The 23,175-nt window shown below is 44.9% G+C and overlaps 1 protein-coding gene across 1 annotated transcript; it reads right to left on the bottom strand.

Moving 5' to 3' along the window:
- Positions 1–257: 257 nt before the first annotated feature.
- Positions 258–14,640, bottom strand: GPR139 (G protein-coupled receptor 139). The gene is made up of 2 exons (XM_034065676.1): positions 14,520–14,640; positions 258–1,192 (listed from the first exon to the last, which is right to left on the bottom strand). The coding sequence occupies exons 1-2, from the start codon at positions 14,638–14,640 to the stop codon at positions 258–260; spliced, it is 1,056 nt and encodes a 351-aa protein (XP_033921567.1).
- Between the last annotated feature and the right edge of the window lie 8,535 nt (positions 14,641–23,175).

The following is a 23,175-nucleotide window of genomic DNA, read 5'->3' as shown; positions in this document are numbered from 1 at the left end:
TGAGTGCAACTGAACACTAAGACTTGAACTCTGAAGCATATTCAAAATGCTGTGTAAGAGATGGAGGCATTTGCCTTCTCACTTTTGCTCCTAAAATCAAGTGCTCCTGATCCCTCCTTAACAGTCTGATCTGCCCTCCGTCTCCCAGGGAAATGAAATCAAAGGACCACTTGTCAAAACAGCCATTTCAGCAAATTACATCCTGAAGATGTAACCACTTGAAAACTTGCATCCAGAAACTCAAACTATTGCCCTTTTCATGGTGATATTTTTATAGGCTTTCCATTCTTATCATACTGGTAAACAAGCATTTTGATGCAGTGCGAATTGGCTGGGGAAATCCAAGGGCTGCTTGTTATGGAAAAGTTATGGTTTGTATAGAATTGCACAGGTTGCTTCTGACACTTAAAGAAGGCTTTCAGCGTGGCAGCTGCCATTGTGCGAAATCTTTTGCTAATAAAACAGTAGAGGAAGAAATTAATTGCAGTGTTCAGCAGCGCGAGCATATTGGCAATGTCCGACACAATATGTACCACCCAGCTGTTGTTTATAGGTGACACGTAGAGGTGATACAATATCATGATTACTCTTGGTGCCCAAAGTATAGCAAAAATAGAAGTTATAGTAAACAAAATGGCTGTTGTTTTCCCTGTGGAGTACCCTCGCAGTCGGAAATGGCTCTTTCGACGCAGCTTGTACACGATGATGGAATTCAGGATGAAGAAGATGGAGCAGGGCACCAAGTAAACGGTAAAGCAATGGATCCAGATGAGGACGTGATGCATTGATGTGCTTATGTAGTCTTCAATCCAAATGTTAGGCCACCAGTAGTAGGGAATGCTGGTCAAAAAGCAGGTGATGTAGACACTTACAATGACTTTTCGAGTACGAGCAGGGTAGGAGACTGTATGATACTTTAGCGGATGGCACACAGCTATATACCTATCGATTGTTAGCGGAACCGTAATCCAAATGGAGGTGTGGATAGAAGAAAACTCCAAGACCTCAATTATTTTGTCCAGTACCTGAGGCATCTGTTTGTTTAAGATGAAGTCTTCCATGAGGAAGTCAACAAAGACGATGAAGAACAGAACCAGGATGTCAGCAGCAGCTAAAGCTAGAAGGTAGTTATAGGAGGACTTCTGCCTGCGAGCCACGAGCTGGGAAAGGATGATAACTGTCAAGATGTTTGCTGTGGAAACAGAAACACAGAGTTAGGCAGTTAAGGCACAACACTACCTTTCCTGAGCACTTGCTTGGAGCAGTAGCTCTGTTCAACCACCTATCAACATGACCACCTTTAATGAAGTTCAAGAAACCAAAAGGAAAGCACTATGGTTGGGTCCCTCAGAGAAGCTGTTGCAATGAGGAGTATGTGGCCCTGCTCCCAGCTGTGGGATATACTGACACTCAGTGTCCCAGCAGACTGGGATGAGAGACAGAGGAATGTGGGACTCCAGGTGTGGGGTTAGGTGGTATCCAACATCCCTTGGCTATCTCCTTGGCGCAGATGTAGAGTCAGCCCTAGCTCTGTTGCTGCTCTCTGGTGAGCCCTGCTGCTGCTGTGGGCACGGCAGCAGCATTGTGAGCAGGGGGTGCTGGGACCCCTGCCTGTGCACTGCAAGGAAGGGCAGCAGGGGAAAGACACTGGTATCTCTCACACACAATCTTATTTCCCCACTTGCTTTTTTCACTTTTTTTCCTTTTTAAACTGACAGATGGGAAGGGTTGGGTGGACTGTGGAGAGAGACATTTTGTTCTTCATCCTAGCTCATGGTGCTTCCCTGTTCTAGTTTAGAACTCTGCCTAGAAAGAGCTGAAAAGCCACCTGGATTAGATGATTCTTCCTTGACTGAGTGGGAACCTAATCTAGAGAGTGGCTATCCGGAAGCACACCCTTGAGTCTCCTGAGAGCTGGAGGTGTGTTACAGCACACAAAGTTTTCAGCTCTCCCCAGGATGAGTCTCCTGTACTTGTCATCTCTTACAGACAGGCTCTGAAGAAGCATCTCCCTTCCCACCACTGAAACAGTCTGTTCCACAGACCTGCTTGCTTATCCTAAGCTGCTCTTTAGAAGTCCTTCAACTGGAAGGTATTTTTCCTCTGGCATGATACAGCTGAGTCTTTAAGGAAATGCTGCTGGTCACTTCAGACATGATGGATGTTCTCATCAGGCTAAGTATAAACATCCTTGAGTTTCCTGAAAAGGCATCTGCTTGCAATTTTCTGGCCACAGACCCATCACCTAAACCATGCCTAGATGTATTGCATGACATTAAATACTGCAGTGAAGTGAGTGTCCTATCTCTGCTGTTTCACTGTCTGGTTTGCTTCAGTCTTCTAAAGCTGTGATGTGTTTTGGTGTCTGCTTGAACCGGTACTATAAGGGATGTTCTAGGAAGGACTCAGTCCTACAGCCCCTCACCAGGCAGAGCTGCTCACCATGGCTGCAAACAGCCCGTGCAGTCCTTGAGAGCTTTCCTGGAGCACTATGAGGTGTAGCTGAACTTTAATCAGTTGCTCACATTTAATAGAACTTACTGTGTAGTCTTGAATAGGGAAAAAAATAATCCTGTTATAACTAGTGGTATGGCTGGAACGAGGCAGGTGAAATTGTTCCCATCAGAAATTTGTATAATTTTCCTACAATACCTGAAGTAGTGCTTAAAAATCAGGGATCTGGTTTACCGTACTAGAGACTGCCAAATGGTTGTATTTGACATTTTCTAAGTGTTCTATAAATCACCTCTTCTGTGAATTCAGTGCTTCAAACGTTTCTGTCAGCTTTGATGGATTTCCCAAAACAAATCAACAATAACTGTAAGGATTCTTTTAAATCAGAGAGAAAGGAAGTTGCTGACGTTAAGGTAATGATGACCTAGGACATATGTCCTACAACTGAAAATGCTCATTCTTTTTGAAGTGTTGGCACTGGAGAAAACCTTGTGCCTTCATAAATGCCTTCAAAGCCTGTTGTCTGGGTGCAGATTTCTGCCACCAGGGAAATGAACTGCAGCAGTGAATGATATTGAGTAATAGCCCTCATAAGTGTCACTTGCTTTTGTATTAACTTCATCTATTAATTTTGTAACTTGGAACAAAACTAAATGAAACATGACAATCAACTGATGCCTTCCCTAAATGAAAAAATAAGCATGAACTTTCCAACAATATTGTCTCAAACTGCCTTCAGGGTAATTTTCCCAGTTCTGCCCTCTATTAACATGAATGCAACTGCACTGATTTCCGCTCAGAGCAGGCATGGGAGATGGGGGGCAATACAGCTAGAACTGCTGTGTCATTTCTCACTTACTTGCTTATGAAATGCCTCTGTTATGCCTGCTGCTGTGCTGTAGAGGTACAGTGAGTGATGTACTGTCAAGGAAATCCTCCAGCTGGAATGTTTATCTTGACTTTGCAGCAAATGTTGGTTTTGGCCAGCCAGGCTGAGTGGCTTGGCTTCACAATTACTAGATGTGACCCACAGGGTTCATCCTCTCTTTAAATCCTCTGTATTTGACTCACTCCAGTGGCACCAGCTGAAGCCAGTGTGCAGCAAGGGGAATGCTTGAGGTCACTGCTGGTAACACTGGCCTGCCTGTCAGAGGGTATCCTGCGGGGATGCTGAAGTCATACTATGTCCTGGCACAGCAGCCTTGCTCCCTACCCCTTCTGCCCATTTTGGGGATCCTGCTGTTTGCTTTTAACCGCACTCGCAATTTTCTACAGGAGTAGATTTATGAGCAGTCCTTTCCTGTGGACCCCCTCTCCCTGTCTTTCTCAGGGTTCCCAGCAATAGCAGTAATAGCATGTACTGAAATGCAAGTTATTCACTTACTGCCAGCTTGGTGAGCCAGATTAGAAAATTGATCTGACAAAGTACATGCCATTTTTCTACAAGGGTTACAGTATCTTGTATTGGAAATGCTTTCTCTGGGATCGCATTAGGGCTTTTTCTGGCTGGATGATATGAAATATTGTAATATCATTTGCTTTATGAAAGCAGACATACAGTGGGGTGCAGCAGAAAGTTGCCAATATCACAGTGCCTTAGCACAGGGCTTGAGACTGTTTTTCCTGCTGCATGATGTATAGGGAAAGGGAAGATGAGCTATGGACAAGTCTCAGTCCTTCACCCATTTCCTAGCCAGTGTCCTCACTGATGTCTTCAAACGCTGTCTAAAGTTCAGTAAAATGGGAAATGGGTAGGAATGATACTGTATGAATAACTGTGTCCTTGTGCCAGCACCTTGGTGCATCCTGGGTGCATACTCAGTGCCCCGCAAGCTCTCCTGTAGGCAAAAATTATTTACTCCAGGTGAAAGGTGATGCAAGAGTATTTGCAACTGGATCTTAACTTAATTTACCCTAATTCTTGCACTGTTATTGTAGTCAGTGATAAAGATTATGGTAGAGATGGTGATGGAGATATAAAAGTGTCTGTTCCTACTGTAACTGGGGAGCTGCAGCTACTGGATAGGCCAGTGCCCCTAAATTCTCCTGCATGGTATACTGCACATTTCTTGCAGTGTTTTTTCTAGATATGAAGTAGTTAAGATCATCTGAATTTAAAAGACATTGATCACTGTGCTGGGAGTTGATTAGGGGATGATAGATGGGAATTTCTGCCACTGTCGCTTGCTGCAGTGCAGCATTCTGAATTTATAAGCACGTAGTTGAGATCCAGGGCTTGATTAGGGACTAGACAGCTGAAGCCTTGAGATGCCCCTAGCAGATGATAAGTAACTGTAAGAATGCCAGTCTCAAGTCTTTCCCTTCAGACATTGAGACACAATATCAGAATGTCTCTTGACACCCAAACACAATTGGTCCACGCTGCTCAAAATACAGCAACCTTCTAACCCAGGCAGGCTTCATCATGGGATACTTGCACCTCTGCTTTGACATCTCCTCTGACTCATCTTCTGAGTACAAACTGTAGCACTGAAATTCATGCCACTGGGGATCCTATGTATCTGAGAGGGGTCATCCTTTAGGAGAAACCCTTGTTCTCAGGTGGATTTAGGTCTGTTTCCCATACCAACACCATGCTACCTTGCCTGCAGACCCTAGTCTTCTGTGCCTCTTCAAAGTGGTGCCTGTGACCTAAAGGCACAGTTTTTTCTCCACCTTCTTGTTTTGTGGATTATAGTCATAGCTCAAATGCGAGGGATTCACACAGTTCCTTCCACTGACTATTATCACAGTGTGTGAGCTTAAGCAGGATCAATTGTATTTGTCTGAAGAAGAAACAGGCAGGTTTCTGGTCTTTGGTGTGGGTTTTTTTTTTACATTGAGAGCATTTTGCATGTACACAGCCGCCTGTGCAGTGAAATAGCCTTTACAACACAAGTGGTAGCACCACTGAGTTGGGAATAAGGCCTGCTGTGTGGTTCAGTAGTTCAGCATCATAAACCACCTAAATGAAGTAGCTGTGAGTGCCGCTTACTGAGTGTGATAAACATTAGGTCACTGACTGTAATGGACACCTTTTACCGAATGCAGTTGTTGCTAGGATCCCTACCAATTATTGTGCAGGGCATGGAACTACTCTGCAGGCCTTGTGTTAGTCACCTGACTGGCACAGAGAGATGGTTACAAACAGGAAAACTTAAATTGCTATGGAAAACATGTTTGTAACACCTCCTCCTTAGATTTAGAAACTCTGAGTACAATATGCTGAAAGTCTATGGTGAAAAAAAGGTGATGTCTTGGCTAAATGGAAATAGGTTATTTTCTCTAAACTAGGAAGTCATGTTATTAAGATGTAAACACGTACATTGTCCAGCAGCCAAATCTGACCATGGTTATGAACACAGTCACATGCCAATAGCTACCAGATTGGAGATGAGGATGGTATTCAGCGCTCACTCTATGTGTGGGCTCTCTGGAGAAGATGATGACAATGAGATTTCTGACAGAAGCTACACAACAGAACTGTTAAGAAAATAAAATGCTGTGGTAACAGAAATGTGTTTATTACTGATCTTGGCTATAGCTGGTTATGTGGTCTTTTAAAGTAACCCCTGGATGCTGTCTGCTGCTGAAGAAGGTGGGGTAGTTACATATATTCCTCTTACAATTGGTATTGGCCAAACTCAACACTACAGCATACAGGGACAGACCCTGTGAATGGTGCCTGCTCACAGCTAACGTAATTTGTTTCTCTCTTTTATTGCTGTATTCTGAGATCCTTCCTTAAACCATTGTGAAGTGTAAAGAGATACTTTATAGACTATAATTAGTGCAATACAATTCTTTCCTTCCCTGAGAGTTCCTGTGAGGATTGACTTTTAAAATAAATTGATTTATTTGTTGTTCAATTGCCTGAGTGTGCTGAATGGCACGGACCTGCTCACCCTCGGGGAAGGGGAGAGCCCTCAGCCCCTTCTGCTGGTGTCTGCATCACCTCCCAGGGGATCCAGAGGGGTCTAAGATGGGAAATGATCATCACAAAACCTACTGTAGGGGCATAGATGCAGGACTGCCACTGGAGGAGGTTTTGAACCTTGCTGGAAGGCTCTCATGTGGTTTGTGCTTAGAAATCACATGTACAGGGACAGACTGTGCCAGTTTTGATGATGGGAGTGAACCTGAAGGTAGAGAATGATCAAGATCCTGCCCAGATGCCAGAGGAAACACGGCATGGCCTTGCACTTACACATCACAAGTGAATTAAAGAGTTAGTGTTAGAGGCCAGGTTCTGATGAGGAAGTCTGGCTTCCAGCACTATTTTTCTCACTGACAGCTTTATTAGCTGAGGTGGCTCTGGGGAAGAATGCAGTGAATGGGGTACTCTGCTCCATAGCTGGCACTAGCCATCAGTGGGTTATGGAGGCCAGAGAAGGATTTTAATCCAGCCAAAAGCACTTCCTCTCTGTTGGAGAGCACAGATGTGGTAATGGCGTGGAGATGCCAATGGCAGGTATGCACTTTGAGCCTTCCCAACCACTCAGGCTTAAGTGCAGTAACTTGTCTGGTGGACAGGTGTAATTACATTGTGTTGCTTTTGGCTTTCCTAGATCATTGGAGTAGGGTTTCTTCCCTAATTGTTATAAAATAGGGCTATTTCTGCAATATTAGAATGGCTCAAAGGATCCCTAGGCTAGGATGTGGGGAGAACCAGTACATGTGTTCACTGATGACACATGTAAATGTGACAGGGATCTGGTTCTTGCCATCTTCACCCTCCTTATCCACCTGTCCTGAGAAGTGCAGAAAGCCTCTAATGACTCTTGGATGTTCTCCCCCTCCTCAAAGCCTTTCTTAAAGGCACTCGTACCAGGACAAAAATGCTTAATACTCCCATTTCACAATCTAGTGTTGCATCTTGCCACCACAGCAGTAAAGCTTTCTCATAAAATTCATGCTGGGAGGAGGAAAAAGCGATCTGCAAAATGATGGTTATTCATGTAACATATCTGAACAGAAGGAAATTTTCAAGGTAATTTGGGTAACTCATTTGGCAGGTGTCTATGGCTTCTAAATGTAGGCTGTCAGTAAAGTTTAAGAGGTCTCAAGCTGAGTAACTTGAGCTCAAAGATGGCAGTATGCCCTTCTGATACCGAACAACGAAGCATTAAGGCAGGTGCCAAAGGTATTTGATGGGATGACTAGGACAGAGGGAGGACGTGATTTCATAAGGGCACCAGCATAAATTCTTTACTGAACATGAATAATTAAGAGGATTTTACTTCTGATTGAGGTTTTACTAAAAAAAACCCTAGTCTTTATGTCTTCCTAAAGCATTAGCTAATGCAATAGGAGCTCATGCTTGCAAACCCCATGGCCAAGCTTTCTCAGAGACTGCCAATTTTACACAATATGCAGGAAATTACAAACTATGTAAAATCATCACAGTTTGGCTTTATTTCCCCCACACAGAATACACTGCATCCATGCTAGATAGATCACTCTTTGGTGTGCTAGTCTGGACATTGAGGAAAACATACACTTAGAATGTTTGTGAAATTTCCTAGTCTGATGTAACTGACAGGTAATTTGTCTTGAAACCAAAGTCAACATCTAGTGCACCTGTCCATTGAGTCAATGCACTGTATGATTGAAAGGATGGAGAACTTAAATGACTCTCTATTCCAGGGACTCTCAGTTTCAGATCGTAGAAAAGACCAATTTCAGTGAAAAACATATGTTCAGTGTTTCATAGGCAGGCTTCTCTCCTCTTCCATACATAAAGTGATAAAACTCCTTGTAGTCATCTTCTGTACTAATTTTGGTCTTACTTGGTTGTCTCTACTCCATTTCCTCTGCACAACCATACTAGTGTCCTGGGTGGGAACCCAGTACCATCTTCTCCCATCAGGTCACCCCTAGAACAGCACCAACAGCACTCCAGACACTAGGGTTTAGGATGCTTACATATCTCTTTACACTGAAGAATAAAAATGGAATTGTGTGCAAGGTCTCTTATGCTCAAGAGGTTAATTTTGGCTTTACTTCCTCTTCTGGTGTCTCAAAGTTAATGGGGAAAGAGATAAGGCTCAAAAAGACCACCTGAAACAGAAGATTATAGGCCAGGGAGTGTTTTGCCCTTGGCATGAGAAAGCAGGGAGTGCATCACATCAGGACAGATATCTCCATGTTGTTCGTTGCCTATAGCAAATTGTTTTGATGTATGCGGATGAAGGCCTTCTCCTGCTGGCTTGTTTCTTCTGATTCACCCCCATTTTACAGAAGGGAGCACAAAGAGGAGGAGGAGGATAGAACTAAGGAATTGGATGAAGAACAGCAGGGTATTAGACTGCCTAGTGCTTCTGAATGCTTGACTTCTTAATGACTGGGGGCTCTGCATTACCCACCTACCGTGAAAACTGGCTGTGCTCTCTCTTTTGTGTCGTCATTTCAAGGAAAAATCTCCTTTGGAGTTTTTCCTTCCCAATCCATTTTAGCAGCGTGCCATGCAAGGTTGTGCACTTCATAGTCTACTGAGCCTCCCAAATATTGTACCTCGTTATCATTACAGCCCTGACAGTGATGTTTCCTACTGATGTGGCAGAAGAAAACCAAAGTTAGCAGTTGTACTCTGTAGTGGCATTCAGAGATGAGCAATCAAGTCCTCTTCTGCATTAGTATGTATTCAGCCACACGCTGCCATTCAGGATGCAAGGTTTTAGTGGCCACAGTCTCCAGACATAGTGACCAAACTAAATCACTCCCATCTGTCACTGGTTCTATGCAGAGACACTGTAATGAAACTATTCTTTTTCCTAATGATTCTTCTTTCCTTAAAGAAAAAGCATTCATTTTACAATAGGAAATGACTCATTTTAAGCATGTTAGCAGCAGTTTTGTTTCCTTCTGTCCAGCAGTGCTACTGCAATGTGCTGTAGTGCCCTTCAGTTGCTCCGACAGCTGAGCTAAAGTTCTGCCAGTTTATTTGCCCTCCTTTAAGCAGGATGCAATGTACTGGCTTTGTGTCCAATTCAGATTTTAAGTCAGAGAAAGTGTGGCCTTTAAAAGGGGGGTTGAATTAGGCCTCAGGAGTGTTCAGTTCTTATTCATTGTATGAACTCTATCTAATGAGCAACAGCTAAAGACTGCTGTTTTTTCAAGGTCATAACTCTGCTTGTAACAATTCTCCCACTCATATTTTCAGATCTTCTTCTAGCACTTCTATTGTTCAGGTGTTCTTTTATGAAAAAGGCTATTTATTCAGGTGTTGGAAATGCTCTCTTTAATCAGAAGCCTCTAGTGTGATTGCAGAAGAAGATACTAGCAGTAGATGGCAGGAATCCAAAACAGGTCAGACACACTTCTGCACTGCTGTGTGCTGTATGTACACCTACCTTCTGCCTGCTTTGGTATTTACTGGGTATTACATGCCATGTGAGTCATCAACAAACATTGCTACCTGTCCTCCTTCCTACTTGTGGTACTAACCAGGTCATGGCTATAAGCACAGACATGGCAATGCTCTTCGGGTCTCATTCCCCCTACACCATGGGAGCAGAGGTAGTGCAGCTGGGCTGTTGCATGGTGGTGGTCTCTTAGATCAGGGATGCACAGCCCACTAGCACTACCTGCCTTGCCAGGATGATGAACCTGACTAGCATTCCTTCTGAGTAGCCTCTTTATTGCACACTGCATCTGGGGAGAAGGCTGCAGAAGGACCAGTTCTCCACTGTTTCAGTTTGCCTGTGACTGTACTGTGGTTTGCATGGGCACAGTGCAAATGTTACGCTCCAGAGTGTCAATCCAACACCCTAGGGAGCATCTGGCTTGCTGTGTGAGGACACCCAGTCTGTTGGGGGAAGGTCCGTAATATTGTACCTGTCTTTCAACAGTGTGTTATAAAGGTCAGGCACCCTGCTGAGCTTACTTCCCCTAGGTCAGGACTACAGCTTCTCTTCCTCTTTGTGGAGGCCACTGAGTACGCTCTGTGCATGGCTGAGCTTTGAATGATACAGGTTGTCCCCACCTCCACAACACCTTGTTCAGCAGCAGGTCTGACATGAGAGCTACCTGCTTACAACCAAGTGTGGCCAGCTTGCTTTCCCAAGCTTGCAATCCTGAATTTACGTTTAGATGGGATCAGTTTTAAGCACAAAGAAGCATTTGTGGACTTTCAAAGTTTGGAGTGGTACTTTCCAGGGACATTGGTTTGTAATCTCCTAGAGATTTTGTGAGGATGCCAGGTATGTCCGTACTTTGTGTCACTGGCATGTGATGACCCCTGAAGAGAGTTGCTCCCCAGGTAGGCAACTGACCAGGGAGCAAAGTAGAGACAGAAATCACACAGTAAGAAAGCCAGATTTTACTGTCCCTCTCCAGGAGGAGGAGATCCCTGGAAAGAAGGGATTGAGCCAGGCCTGGGTGTGGGAAATGCTGCCACTTTGTCCTTTCTGCAGCAATACACTACACCCCCAACAGAGAAGGTGACTGCATGGAAGGCAAATCTGTTGCTGCTGTACCTTCTAATGAAGCAGGAATCAGGGTCAAAGCCAGGTGCCTGCAGCAAGCTCTGGGGCTTCTCTCCTTGACTTTGTGCAGCTCTCACTGGCAAAGGGATGGACTAAGAGTTGGTACCTGTTGCTCTTTCCTTTCTCACCTTACCAGCACCTTCTAGATTGAATCAAAGCAATTTCTTCTCTCCCCCACATCCCACAATACCTCTTCCCTGGCATTTTCTCTCACTAAAGCAAGAAACATTTCCATTAAGCCTTTCTGCAGCCCTTCTCTTGCCTCCTGGCTAACTGGAGGTGCTTCAGAAATCTGAGTGTCAGTCAAAGGGAGTGCAGAGATGGTAGAACAGGGGCTGCAGAACAGCTCTGTATATGATACTATTGCCCCCACAAATGGGAGTATGACCCCAGTTCTAGTGCTACTGCCTCACTCTGCTCCAAACCCTTGCACCAGCAGCTTCTCCCTGTTCCACACAGCCTGCTTCTGGCAGCAGGACTGCACACTTGTGGGACACCTTTGCACATCTGCATTCAGAACAAGTTTGAGAAAACAGTTTCTGTCTCACCAGCATCTGCTTAGAGGGAAAAGAGATCTCCCATCCCTGCTAACCAGGAGGCAGGATCACCTCTGGCAGACTGTATCTGCAGTACAGTACCAGACTACCTGGGGACACAGTACCTGCTGCAGCAGGGTCTGCTTGCATTGGTGCCTCTGTGGTTGCCCCTCTTTGCAGGGCACAGCTTGGAACTTGCCTCTCTGTGTGCCACAGCAGGGGTGAAGGAGTTCACTTTGCGCTCTCTTGTCTCTGCCTTTCTCAGACTTTCTGGTGCCTGGTTGAACAGGGAGGGAGAAAAAGTCGCTGCTGAGAACAGGATCTGCTGAGGTGCCTGGGTTACGCAAGGGAGGGAAAAGGATGCTTTCTCTGCATGCACAATCAGGCCTGGCATCACTTGGCCTCAAAGTGGAGTTGTTGAGTTAGTGAAATTTCCTTCAGACACTAGAGCAGGAAAGACAGAAACAGTTAACTGGTTTCTCATCAGTCTGTCATCAAGATTTGTGGCAAGGAGTAAACCATTGCATTTCAGCAAAACACTGTCCTAGACACTGTTTCTCTTAAATTCTTGGCACCATACAAAGCTGACTGCTCTGATCCCACAGACTTCAGGGTTCTTTTTCTATAGGTAGTAAGTATGCTACCTTTATAATTTTCTAATGTCAGAAAACTGAAAAGCAGCTTCAAATTAAAACATGAAAAGCTCTTTATAGCACTGCTCTCACCCTGTAACATATCCTCAGTGAAGCCTGGCTATTTGGGTCTTCCCCTACACATATTCAGCTTGTTCTCATCTCTGTGCAGTCTTCATATGAGAATCATTAATTTCTCATGCACTCAGTACACTGTACATATGCAGTGTTTTCAGGTGTTAGTGCCAATGTTATCCTCAAATAATGTGCACTGAACAAGCTGACACATTCATACCTGATGTGAGTCCACTGAACTCAGCACTGTTTTGCCACCAAATGCTTTGGTCAGTTCTGTTAAGTACTACCATTGATCATCTACCACAATCAACTGATGTCCGATTCCCCAGGAAATGCATGTCACCATTGCTAATGTGGATTGTACACCAATTTTAACTATGTTCTTAAAGTAACAGTGTTAGGTCTGTAATTACAATGCAGTATCCCTAGGGAGCTGGTGCGAGTATGTGCTGAACACCCATTAAGTGATCTTTCTTGTCTGTGCACATAAGATTTTCCCTGTTTCGGAAACATACAAAGGTAAGTTTAGCTACAGACTGCTTCAAAACAACTTCTTCGCCTGACAATCTTGAGAGGGTCTTGGTCAGTTTCTAGGGGACAGATGTTGAAACACAGCTTGTCATTACTGTGGACATCTAAGGCATTAATGAAGAGAAAACTACCTCCTTACCCCTGCTGGCTGGGTCCCTTCAGGTCAGAGCTGATACTCATCAATACTGTGGAGCAGACACTTGCTTATGCCCTACATCCTCTGTGAGGAAATACAGGACTTAACTTGCCAGTTTTGTGAAGTATTAGTGTGAACTATTAGCCAATCCTCAAATTTTACTTATAAGCCAGGGAGGCCATAAAAAACCCCAAATGAAACAAAACCCCGCCACAAAGAGCATCATTTCATGCAGGTACCTGCTATGGTAGGCTGCTCTTCGTGTCTGATTTGATTTCTTTTCTATGAATTAATTGCTTGAAGAAGGAATTTCAGTGAACAAAACATTTAGAAATTGTAGACTCCTGAATGTCACTGCTGCTTGTTATTTTACGCAGCGATTTAAATGTGTAGCTGTACACAGACACAACCAAACTCTTGTACTGCACCCTTAAAATACTGATTAACCCTGGTGCATCACATTGCTCTAACTTTTCCCCGACTCATCTGCCTGTCCTTGGGATCGCTGTAGGTCACTCTGAGGCTGGAGATGTTAAGCGAGGGAGCAAGCCATGATGTTTGCCCACCCAAGCTGAGCTGGGCTGGCAGCTCTGCCTACTGAAGCCCAGTCTTTAACTGCAGAAGTGATGCTGCATGAGCAGTTCCCTGTGGTCCTGTGTGCCAAGGTGTCTCACTGACAGCCACAGATACTCCCCTCCGGGAGGCAAAACCTGCTCATTCCCTTGTCTCAGCTGACACACTGATGCTGATGTGATGCTCATGTGGCATCTGCACATTCTGAGCTGTGGATATGTGCATGCTGGCAATGGTGCCTCAGGTATTCACACCCAACCCTGAAACATCCTTTCCTTCCCCATTTGGGGTCTCTCTTGCTTTTCTCATCTCTAGCATCTCTAGATCATCTTTGTCCCCTTTCTAAGTAGATTTCACTGAGGTTTTATGCAGGCTGGAGGCTGGTGCCTGTGAACTGGGACTTTCTCCTGAGCCCTGTACCTGCACTCGGGGATCTCAGTGTCAGTATTGCCATTGCCCTTGCAGGGCACTGACCTCAAAACCGGACTTTCTAGGTACTGTCCTGCTCCATCAGCTGTAGACACAGGCTCCTGAGTAAGACAAAACTGTCTGCTAACCTCCTGATAGCATGCTCCTTCCCCAGCCTAGTTCCTCACTGGTGGCATGCTGCTCCTAAAGCCAACCTTGCCCCAGATTTGCACTACAAAACCTCCTCAGCTACATTTCTCATTACAGCCAGCCCGGCCCGCGATCGACAGAGGACAGACCCGGCTGTCCTCGTACCGCTCTGTCTTCACATCACCAAACTGATAGCGGCAGGAACTTCACGACAGGCTGAGACTTTGTATGTCAAGTTCAAAGTCAGAGCGCCCGAGGGTGAGAAAGCGGCTGCAGCGGAGCGAGGGCAGGCGGGGACAAACCCGGCGGGCGACCGAACCGCAGGGACAGCGGCGTGCCGGGCGGCGAAGGCGCTGTCTGCGAAACACCCGCGCTCAGCCCCGCCGAGAACCCGCTCCAGGGGCCGCCGCAGGGCACCCATCCCGCACCGCAGGCAGCCGGGCAGAGGACGCTCCGGCTGGCGCTACCGGCAGCTCTGCGGGAGCCTCTCCCGGGGCAGCCCGGGCACGGCGGCACGTCCCCGCCCGGCACTCACCCGGCAGCCCGAGGCACAGCAGCAGGCTGTAGTAGACGACAGGTGCGTACCCCAAGCCGCAGCCATAGCGGTGGTGCGCCAGGAGGGACCCGTTGTGCAGGTGGACGTGGTTGTGCTCCATGGACCCGCTCTCCCCGCGGCAGCGCTGCCGGCGCCCGCTCCGCCGCACGGGCCGCCCAGCCCGCCCCTCGCGCGCTCGGCACCGGCGAGCTCAGCGCGGCACGCGGCGGCGCGGGGAGGGGCGGGACCAGCCGGCTCCCGGCGGCGGGGCGGGGCGGGCAGCCCCCGCCTCAGGGCAGCCCCCGCCTCAGGGCAGCCCCCGCCTCACACCCGCCCCGGCGGCAGCCGCCTCAGCGCAGCCCTCGCCTCAGTCCAGCCCCGGCTGCCGGCGCTGCTTCAGGCCGTTCCCGACTCAGGGTAGCCCCGGCTGCCGCCGACGCTCGAGTGATAGAGTCTGGGACCTCCCCACTCGGCAGAGGCAGGTCTGGGGCCGAGGAGGAGGGGTAGCCCGGCGGAGCAGGGCCTGAGGAGCATCCTGAGGGCGCCCTGCCTCGGGGCTGCACCTTGCCTTCCCCGGGACACAATGCCCTCTGCCAGGGGAGCGCAGGGGTGCCCGGCTCTGAGGCGGGCCGGCCGGTGGTGAGAGTGAACCTCCCCCGGGTGCTGCCGGCCCCACGGCGGAGAGCAGCGAGGGAATTCCCCAAGCTGGCACACAAGTCGGTAGGGTAGGGAGAGAGGCGGGCAGGGTTTGCCAGCGGTGTGGAGCTGTCTGGCAGCCCGGGTTGCGCTTCAAAACGGGCTGTGAAGGAAGTAGTAAATCCAGAAATGAGCGTTTATAGTAGCAAAACTGAAACGGAGACCTGGGGTTAATTACACTGTCACTCTTCTCCCTACAGAGACACGGTCAGCAGTGAAATACACCGTGCTCCCCCCCACCCAGGAACCACAGGTGTGTGTACAATTACTGTGAGGTAAAGCAGAAGGGAAATCAGGATGCCTAAAGTCGTTTCCACCCTTTCCTTAACATTTGTGTGTTTCAGTACATAGTCCTGTGTGTAATTAGGAAAGAGTAGAGTTACACTCATTATGTGAAGGTGGTAGAGCCCTATGTTTTGTGCTATCTACCAGTGGGCTGGACACTGATGTGTTGAGGTTACAGTTTAGTGATAAAATAGATGTTTGATTACACTTTTACTGAGAAGAAAACATGACTTTTTGTCACCCAGTGTGTAGGGTTGAGTCCCACAGCCTGGCACTGCCCATGGAAAGCATCACCTGGATTGTTGCCAGAGCAGGCCAAGGGGGTTTATGTGTGCAATACCTTTGAAGTTGGTCGCTGGGGCATGTCTGTTGGGATGCTCACGAGGTACAGTGGGTGGGTTATAAAGCTAAGTAAAGATTTGGTCTCTTGCTGTCTGAAAACATCCAATGTAACAGTAATACAGCATGAAATGTGTGCTACAGATGGGAAGACACTAGTAGGGCAAGTGCTGTAACAGTCCCTCAGGTGACTAAGAAATGACATGTATATCTCTGGGTTTCCATGAGTTTGTTTGAAGTTGTTGAAATGTAGTTTAGCTTCTGTTTAGAAACACAGCAAGGTGCAGGCAAGGCTCTGGTCCAGCAAGTGGTGTGAGACTCAGCGAGATTATTCACATGCTTTTTAACAGAAAAGGTCTTTTTGAACTGTACTGAAACCAGTTAAGTTTCCCAGGTTAAACAGGCTGAAAAAAACGTTTTTCCTCTTCTTATTCAGTTGGAGTTTTTGTGAATGTAGCTTTAAACACAGTTACAATCTGCTAGTATGGGCTTTAAGTGTATGTGTTCTTAAAATGAAGTATTTTGAATCTGTTTGTTCAAATGATCAACAAATTGTGTAAAGTGTTGTGTGGGGGGCTGTGATTATACAGTACAAGGCCTTGTGAATTCAGCTCTGCCTGGGTGGTTTGGTTTTTTTTATAGACAATTAACTTACGGGGTTTTCTAATTATTTTAAAAAGTGTAATTTCTTCTCACGTTCATCCAACAGACCTGGTGAGGAAAGAGAGTTCTTATTCCCAAAAGGGAAGTGGTGATTGCTAAAACTTCTTGGGTGAAGTGAGTGCCTCAGCAGCATTGAAAGTGTGACCCCCTGTTTCAAAGTTATGTGAAGTTTACCAGTAAAGCAGCACACAAAAGGAGAGGGCAGTGAAGCAGTAGTCAGTAAGTGATGGTTAAAAAGTGTCACATCCCGTTTGCAGTGCCCTGGGTCTCTCAACTTCCCAATTAACAGCAGTGAAATCCTGCAGAGGCTGGAGACTAAGGAAGCACCTCTACAATCCATTTTTTGTTGTGCTGCTGCACGGTTCTGTCTGGCCTAGTTTTAAACATCCTGAGCAATAGGACTTCCCTGGAGAGGTTTCTGTAATAGTAGCATTTGTTTCTTTGGAGTTAGACTTATCTCCAGGGCGCTGTTCAGGTAGCTGCTTGTGTGCTGAGAGGAGATTTTGGTCATAAGAGAAAGAATCTTTTGCCATCTTCCCACCTTGAGCTCTCATTAGAGCTTTGCAGCTGCAATCTGATGTGTTCCCATTGTATGAGGGGAAAAACTGGAAAATTTGGGCATGTTCTCTGACACTTCCTCTGGCCTGCCCTGCAAATGGAAAGGCCAGAGAAAATGAATCTGCTCCTGGTACCTCAGCTTGATTCAAGTTTGTTTGAGGAACTTTTCTGCCTTGCTGTACCAAGAGATTCTAAGAACAGGATGGACCAGGTTTCCAGGTCTGATTTTCTTTTGTTTCACTGAAGACAAGTTAACAAAATACTTTGTAATACATCAGAATTAAAGGCTCAAAGAGTGCTCTTCTGTTCAGTGTGTAGAAGGCTATTTGAGAGTATTCTGTCCTTCAAATAACTTCAAATGAGTTTTTGGCCTCAACGAAATTAATTTTGTTGTTCTGCTCTCTTAATTGTGCGGTAAGAGAACTTTGGACATAAAGACATTTCAATAAAGTCAATCCAAACCTAACCACAGTGTTTGCTTCTACTTGAAGCTGTTTATCTTTAAACTTCTTGTTGTTTTCTAGCTACTTTCTGAAGGGAAGACATTTACATATAACATCAGGCCCTCAGTGAGAAGAGCACTGTGTTCTGCTAGTGAATTAACAGTGAAGACAGAATTCCTCTGGAGCTTTAAGGAGGATGGTTTCTGAATCTCATCTCATAAACAGCCGTGTGCTCAGAAAACAAGTAACTTTTTTCTTTTTTTTTTTTCCAAAGAGCTCTTTATTCTTTGTATGACCTGCTACATAAGAGATGGGTGTACTTTGCTTTTAAATTTCTAGAGCTATTTGAACTTGGTTAGCTTTCTGTTTTTCAGAGGAACTGAGCCTCCCTGTAAATTGCTAGGCAATGGTCCTTGGGGAAGGAATATCGAACAGTATGTTACTCACATACACCCCCCTCCACTCAAGCTGTGGAGGAAAGCAGGAGTTACTTCAAGAGAAATGAGGCATTGACTCAAAGAGTCTGGAAGTACTAAATGTTGTGTTGTTGTAGGACACACTGGCATGAGTAACATGCCTGGAAGGTAGCAAGGGTGAAACTGGAAGACAAATGCATGGAGTCTGTACAAGGGATTAGGAGAGGCATTGTGAGGATAGAGGAGTCTTTCAAAGGAAGAAGTATAATTTAGACAAAAAAAAGGGGGCTAACAGTTATAAGAGAAAGGGACCTTAGCAACAGACTGGTTTACCCGGTCAAGGTTGTCTTACCTGTGTAGCAGTGCTGCAGGAACTCATTTCAGAGCTGCTACAGAGAAAATGATAGCTGTATGAATGACAAGTCTTACATTATACTGTATTAGATGCTTGTACAATTTTGCTGCAATGAAACCTTTCTCTTCAAAGCAATATTTTTATCTTTACTTACTGTTAGCTCACAGAATAATTGAGTCAAATTCTGCTCCTGATTTGAACGACTGTCTTTGTCAATACCATTCTCCAGGTCTCTTCAGGCTTGGAAGGGGAGTAAGACCTTCCTGTATTCTCATAAAAGCTGTTAAGAAGAAAATGCGATTATGAAAGTTCTTTACTGGAGCCTCCTCAGTGCCTTTGAATAGACAGGCTCTGGTTTTACAAGAGAACACTGAAGATTTATTCATTTTTAAGGTGAAAAATTTTTCTTGCGCTGGTGGTGCTTGCTGGAGAAGCCTGCAGGGCCAGAATACTGGTGCATCAAGGCTTCTGCTTGTGCTGTGGGTTCACGGCCTGCACCCTCATGCTCCCCACCCCTGTAGATTCCTCTTCACCTCTTCTTCCTGTGGCCTTACATCTCTCTGGAGACCTCATGAGAGTTACATCAGGTCTCAAACTGTGGCTGTAATGGAGCTTTGCCTATTTGAACCATCTGAAGATGTGTTTAAAGCTATTAAACACCTATGTTTTTCCTCCTAAAATTAAATGTTTATTCCCTGAACTCCCTTTTAGGTTTCAACTGATAAATCTCATTGTCATTCATTTGAGCACTATTGTGAGTATACTTTCCAAGGGAACAGAAAACAGATGTGATAAATGCCTGAACATGAGATTTAACCTAGCATCTGTTGTTTCAAAGAAGCGTTGCAAAACAAAGGAAGGTAACTCTGTTTGCATTTAACCAGTAGGTGATACACCTGATTTTCCATAGTAGTCTTTTCAGGTTACACTGAAAACATGGGGCAGAAGCGTGCCCTGAGGTAAACTCACTTCACCTGTCCAGTCTGCAGTGGTTATGACAAATTAATACTATTTTTACAAGCGTCAGCATATAGGTAGTGTTTCAGGTAAAATTAATTCATTATAATAAAAATGCTTTCTGCAGGATAAGGAAGTAGAAAGTATCCATCAGAGTTTGCATGATGCTTAACTGTAGTGTTAATGGGCTAATTCATATGTTTAGCATAAGGATATGCTGAAGTGCTTTGCTGGATTCAGGCATAAATAAATTAGGATTAAAATGTAACTACTTGACAAATACTTGTAAAGACTGAGACTAATTTATCCTCTCCCCGAGGTGAAAAGAAAGCACATGGGATTCATGTCACAGATACTCTGTGTCTCTTCTGCTGGGATTTTTAAAAGTTGAACAATAAAGTACTTGAATATTGAAGTTTTTGCTTGGGCTGGAAATTCCACATGGTTTAACTGTAGAAAAGATAGAGTGTACAAAGGCCTAATAAATGGAAGTGAAACTTTCTTGTTCCATTACTGTGCAGAAATCAAGCCCAGCCTTTGAATAGCAAGAAAAAGAGTGAAAACAGATTAGATTGTCTCTTATTTAAAAATCATTATAACAATTATCCGTACTAATTATTGCCAAAAATGTTATTATTACCACAATGTATTCATATCACGATAACCCTCATTAGACTTCATTTCAAGATTAAGTCACAAAGTTATGTACTTTGTTCTGTAGTTTCCTATGTAAATGACATGTTTAGCTGGTTTGGTTAAATCTTCCTTGCATGTCTCAAGGTAGAGCTATGTCATTTTCATTTAGATTTGGAGCTTTTCTTCAAGAAAAAAAATACACTCCTTCCCCATCAACACTTGTTGATGCCTTCGCATTACTGGAACATAACAAGCACCAGCAAAATCAATGCACCTCTTCATGAGAGCTGGGAATGGTTTCTGTATGGAGCAGTCGTCACTGGCTGGTAATGAGGCTCCTACACAGAGTGTCTTGTCAGGAGTGGTGGCTCTGGCATTGGTGTGCTTGTCACGGGTGTGCGCAGCGGCAGTCCCTGCAGCTGCAGGAGCTGAGTGCTGGGGGCAGCTTCTCCACTGACTTGTATGTGGCTTATTACTTGCAGCCTGATAGAGCTGAAGGAAGGTCTTGCAGCATCACCTTTGTTTTCTGTGGGGAGGGGCAGGAGGCATGAAAGAGTGTAGCTCCATGGACAAAAGGCTGATGCAGACTCTGATCGTGTGGCCAATTAAATAGATTGCAAGGCCCCTTGTTAACTTCTGCCTGTCTACCAAATGAGCAGCAGCCTGAGCAGAATATGATTATGTTCTCATTTTACATATGGTTTTCACATGCTATCCCTCCTATTAATTAACTAGATTAAAGGTTTTGTCTTCCTTGAACTCCTCCTTTTTTTGTCTGATACGCTCTGAATTAGATGTAACCATTATAAAACATACCAGAAGCAGAAGATTCTTTTTTTTCTAATTTTCTGGGTATTGTGGGTATTTTTAGGTACCACACTTGGCAGATACAGCAAAAATACCTTCCTGCAGGTGGGTGTTTCAAGTGGCCGTAAAAGCTGCTGTTTATCTGGCTTTTATTTCCTTGATGTAAAAAAATCTATTTTGACTCTTCAGTAAGAGTAATTCATCTGTCAGTGGACATGTATTTTCACGCTTTGGGATTGTCTTTTTTTGTTGTTTTTGCTCTAGATAAAGAGAACTAGTGTTTACTCAAGCAACAATGCCATTAAAAACGTTAATGAGCTTTCTACCCAGTCTTACTCTCATGTAGTTTCACTACTTACCTTGGCATAAGGGAGGCATAAGCAGGATTTGGCTCAGGTTAGCAGCAGTTTTACTGTAATCCATAAGGCCAGTGAGAGCACAAAAAGGAAAATAGCTGTACATAATTGGAAATCAGATAATGTAGTCCTACATCTCTGCTTAGTTGCTTGCTGGTGATGTTGAGCACATGTCCGAGCCTATACTAAAGGCACAACAAGCAGTCGCCTGGGGAAAGAGGAGCAGGACGAGTGGTGTATCTGAGCCCCAAGACTAGAAATGGTTTTGATTAAATTCATGTCATTTTACAGACAGGTGCAACACTCTGATATCCTTATGTTTATTCCGCAGCTCATCTAGCTTTGTCTGTGGCAGGAGAAAGAGATGTTGGAACACATCATTGAAGAAAGGAAAAAAAGAAACCGAAAATTGAACTTGTCAGTATTAGCAGGGAGAGGGATGTAACTGCAAACTAACTGACGTGGTTCAACTCAGCCGAGACAAGCAAGCAGCAGAGGCCGAGCTGCAATAAGGCTGCTTTCTAGGTGGGGACCAGTTTCATTAACTTCAGTAAGATTGCTTCACTGAGTGGGATGGGCAGTATTTGGCTTTTAGAAAACTGCAGAGAATATTATTGCAGGGTTCTCAGATTTTTTTCCCCTGTTTAAATTGGCTCAGCAGTCCTTGCAAAAATCCCTGTGGGTTTGAACAAAAAATGATTTGCAGTTTCCTAGAGGCCGACAACTGTTTCTCCTCTAATCAGATATTGCCCTGAAGAAAGCTTTGGTCTCCCTGTGGATCCGGCAGCGGTAATCTAAAGTTACTTACAGGGGACCTAATCCTGCTTGCCAGCATGTTTTAAAGAGGGTTAGTAGATTATTTCACACCTAAGACCACATAGGCTCTGCATGATATAGAGAGTGTGGTAAGACTGCATGGCAAAAGTTTCTGTCCTTGATAATATTAGTGCTTGGGCACACTTTTGACAAAGACATACGGCTGTGATTTTCCTACCTTGAACTTGAAAGAGAAGTCAGGATTTAATTTTATGTCAGCACCTGGAGGCTCTTTGTTTCTTGCCTTTGCTCTTTATTGCTCCCACACTGCAAAAGCATACACCAAACTGAAGCCTCTAATAATACAGTCTATGGAAATCACAAATGCAAGGTCACACAAGTGCTTGCTATTGGCCCCTGAAGTCCAACTTGGGCACCGCTATAAAAGCAGAGACTCTTCTGCCATTGACTCTTCTCTTGCACTGCTGTTGGCCTGGGAACACTAGAGCACTTACAAGACTACAGGGCTCTTCTTCCATATATGTCATGAACAGAGCAGTATTTTCCAAAGGGGCTACTGTACTGACTTTTCACCTGGAAACAGTGGAAGCTGTCAGTGGTCAACATTTCCAGTATGAGGCCTGAAGTTCATAGTTTTGTTGCTGCTCCTTCTGGTTGATATGCACAGGGTTTGTCAGATCAATGGCAGTATTGCATTCCTGAGTCAGACTTGGTCTTGGGGTTTTTTTTCAGTGGAATTTGGTTTATGTGAGATGGGAAGGAAAGCTATCAGGAGGACTTCATCCCTTTCCTTTTCCTCTCTTTGTACTGGCCAGTGCCTCTGGCCCAGATGATGCAGGTGTAAGCTTCTGTGGATGTGTATAAGCATTGATGGAGTACTGTGCTAGCAGTGAGTTACCTGCAGCTGTGGGTTGAATACTTTCTTTTTAGTCTTTGAATGAACCTACATATTTCTGAACTTCACTTCTTCTGTACGATATTGGTGGTAGATCTTCAAATACTCATTTCCTCATTTTCAGGGGTTTGTTCTGTTTTGTGATGGCCAATGAAATAAGCATTTGGTTTTCAGTTTGAGGTAGCTAATGGATTTCAAGGCAATTTGCTATTGTAATTTTTTGCCTAATTGGTTTTTCTCTGTAACTGTATGCCTTCACTTCCAGGATTTACTCTTACATTCCCATGTTGTTAGTTTGATGCAGATTCTGTGTGCTTCCACAAAATGACTCTTTGTTCAATAGCAATCAAGGCTGCAGACAGGGGAGACAGAGGCTGCAAGAAGATTATTTTCATCTGCCACTCAAAATGTAATTTCTGACCTGCTTCTGGAAAAAATGACACCCCAATCTCAGAAAGTGGGTAACGTATCAT

The sequence above is a fragment of the Melopsittacus undulatus genome, chromosome 8 (assembly GCF_012275295.1).
Source record: "Melopsittacus undulatus isolate bMelUnd1 chromosome 8, bMelUnd1.mat.Z, whole genome shotgun sequence".
Taxonomy (NCBI): Eukaryota; Metazoa; Chordata; class Aves; order Psittaciformes; family Psittaculidae; genus Melopsittacus; species Melopsittacus undulatus.
This window is presented reverse-complemented; position numbering and strand designations above follow the sequence as displayed.

What these genes read in the sequence shown, in the direction of transcription:
- GPR139 (XM_034065676.1), bottom strand. Translation starts at nt 14,640, where the DNA reads ATGGAGCACAACCACGTCCACCTGCACAACGGGTCCCTCCTGGCGCAC. An exon ending in GCTGTGCCTCGGGCTGCCGG is followed by an intron (nt 1,193 to 14,519) that starts GTGAGTGCCGGG and finishes CTGTTTCCACAG; the next exon opens with CAAACATCTTGACAGTTATC.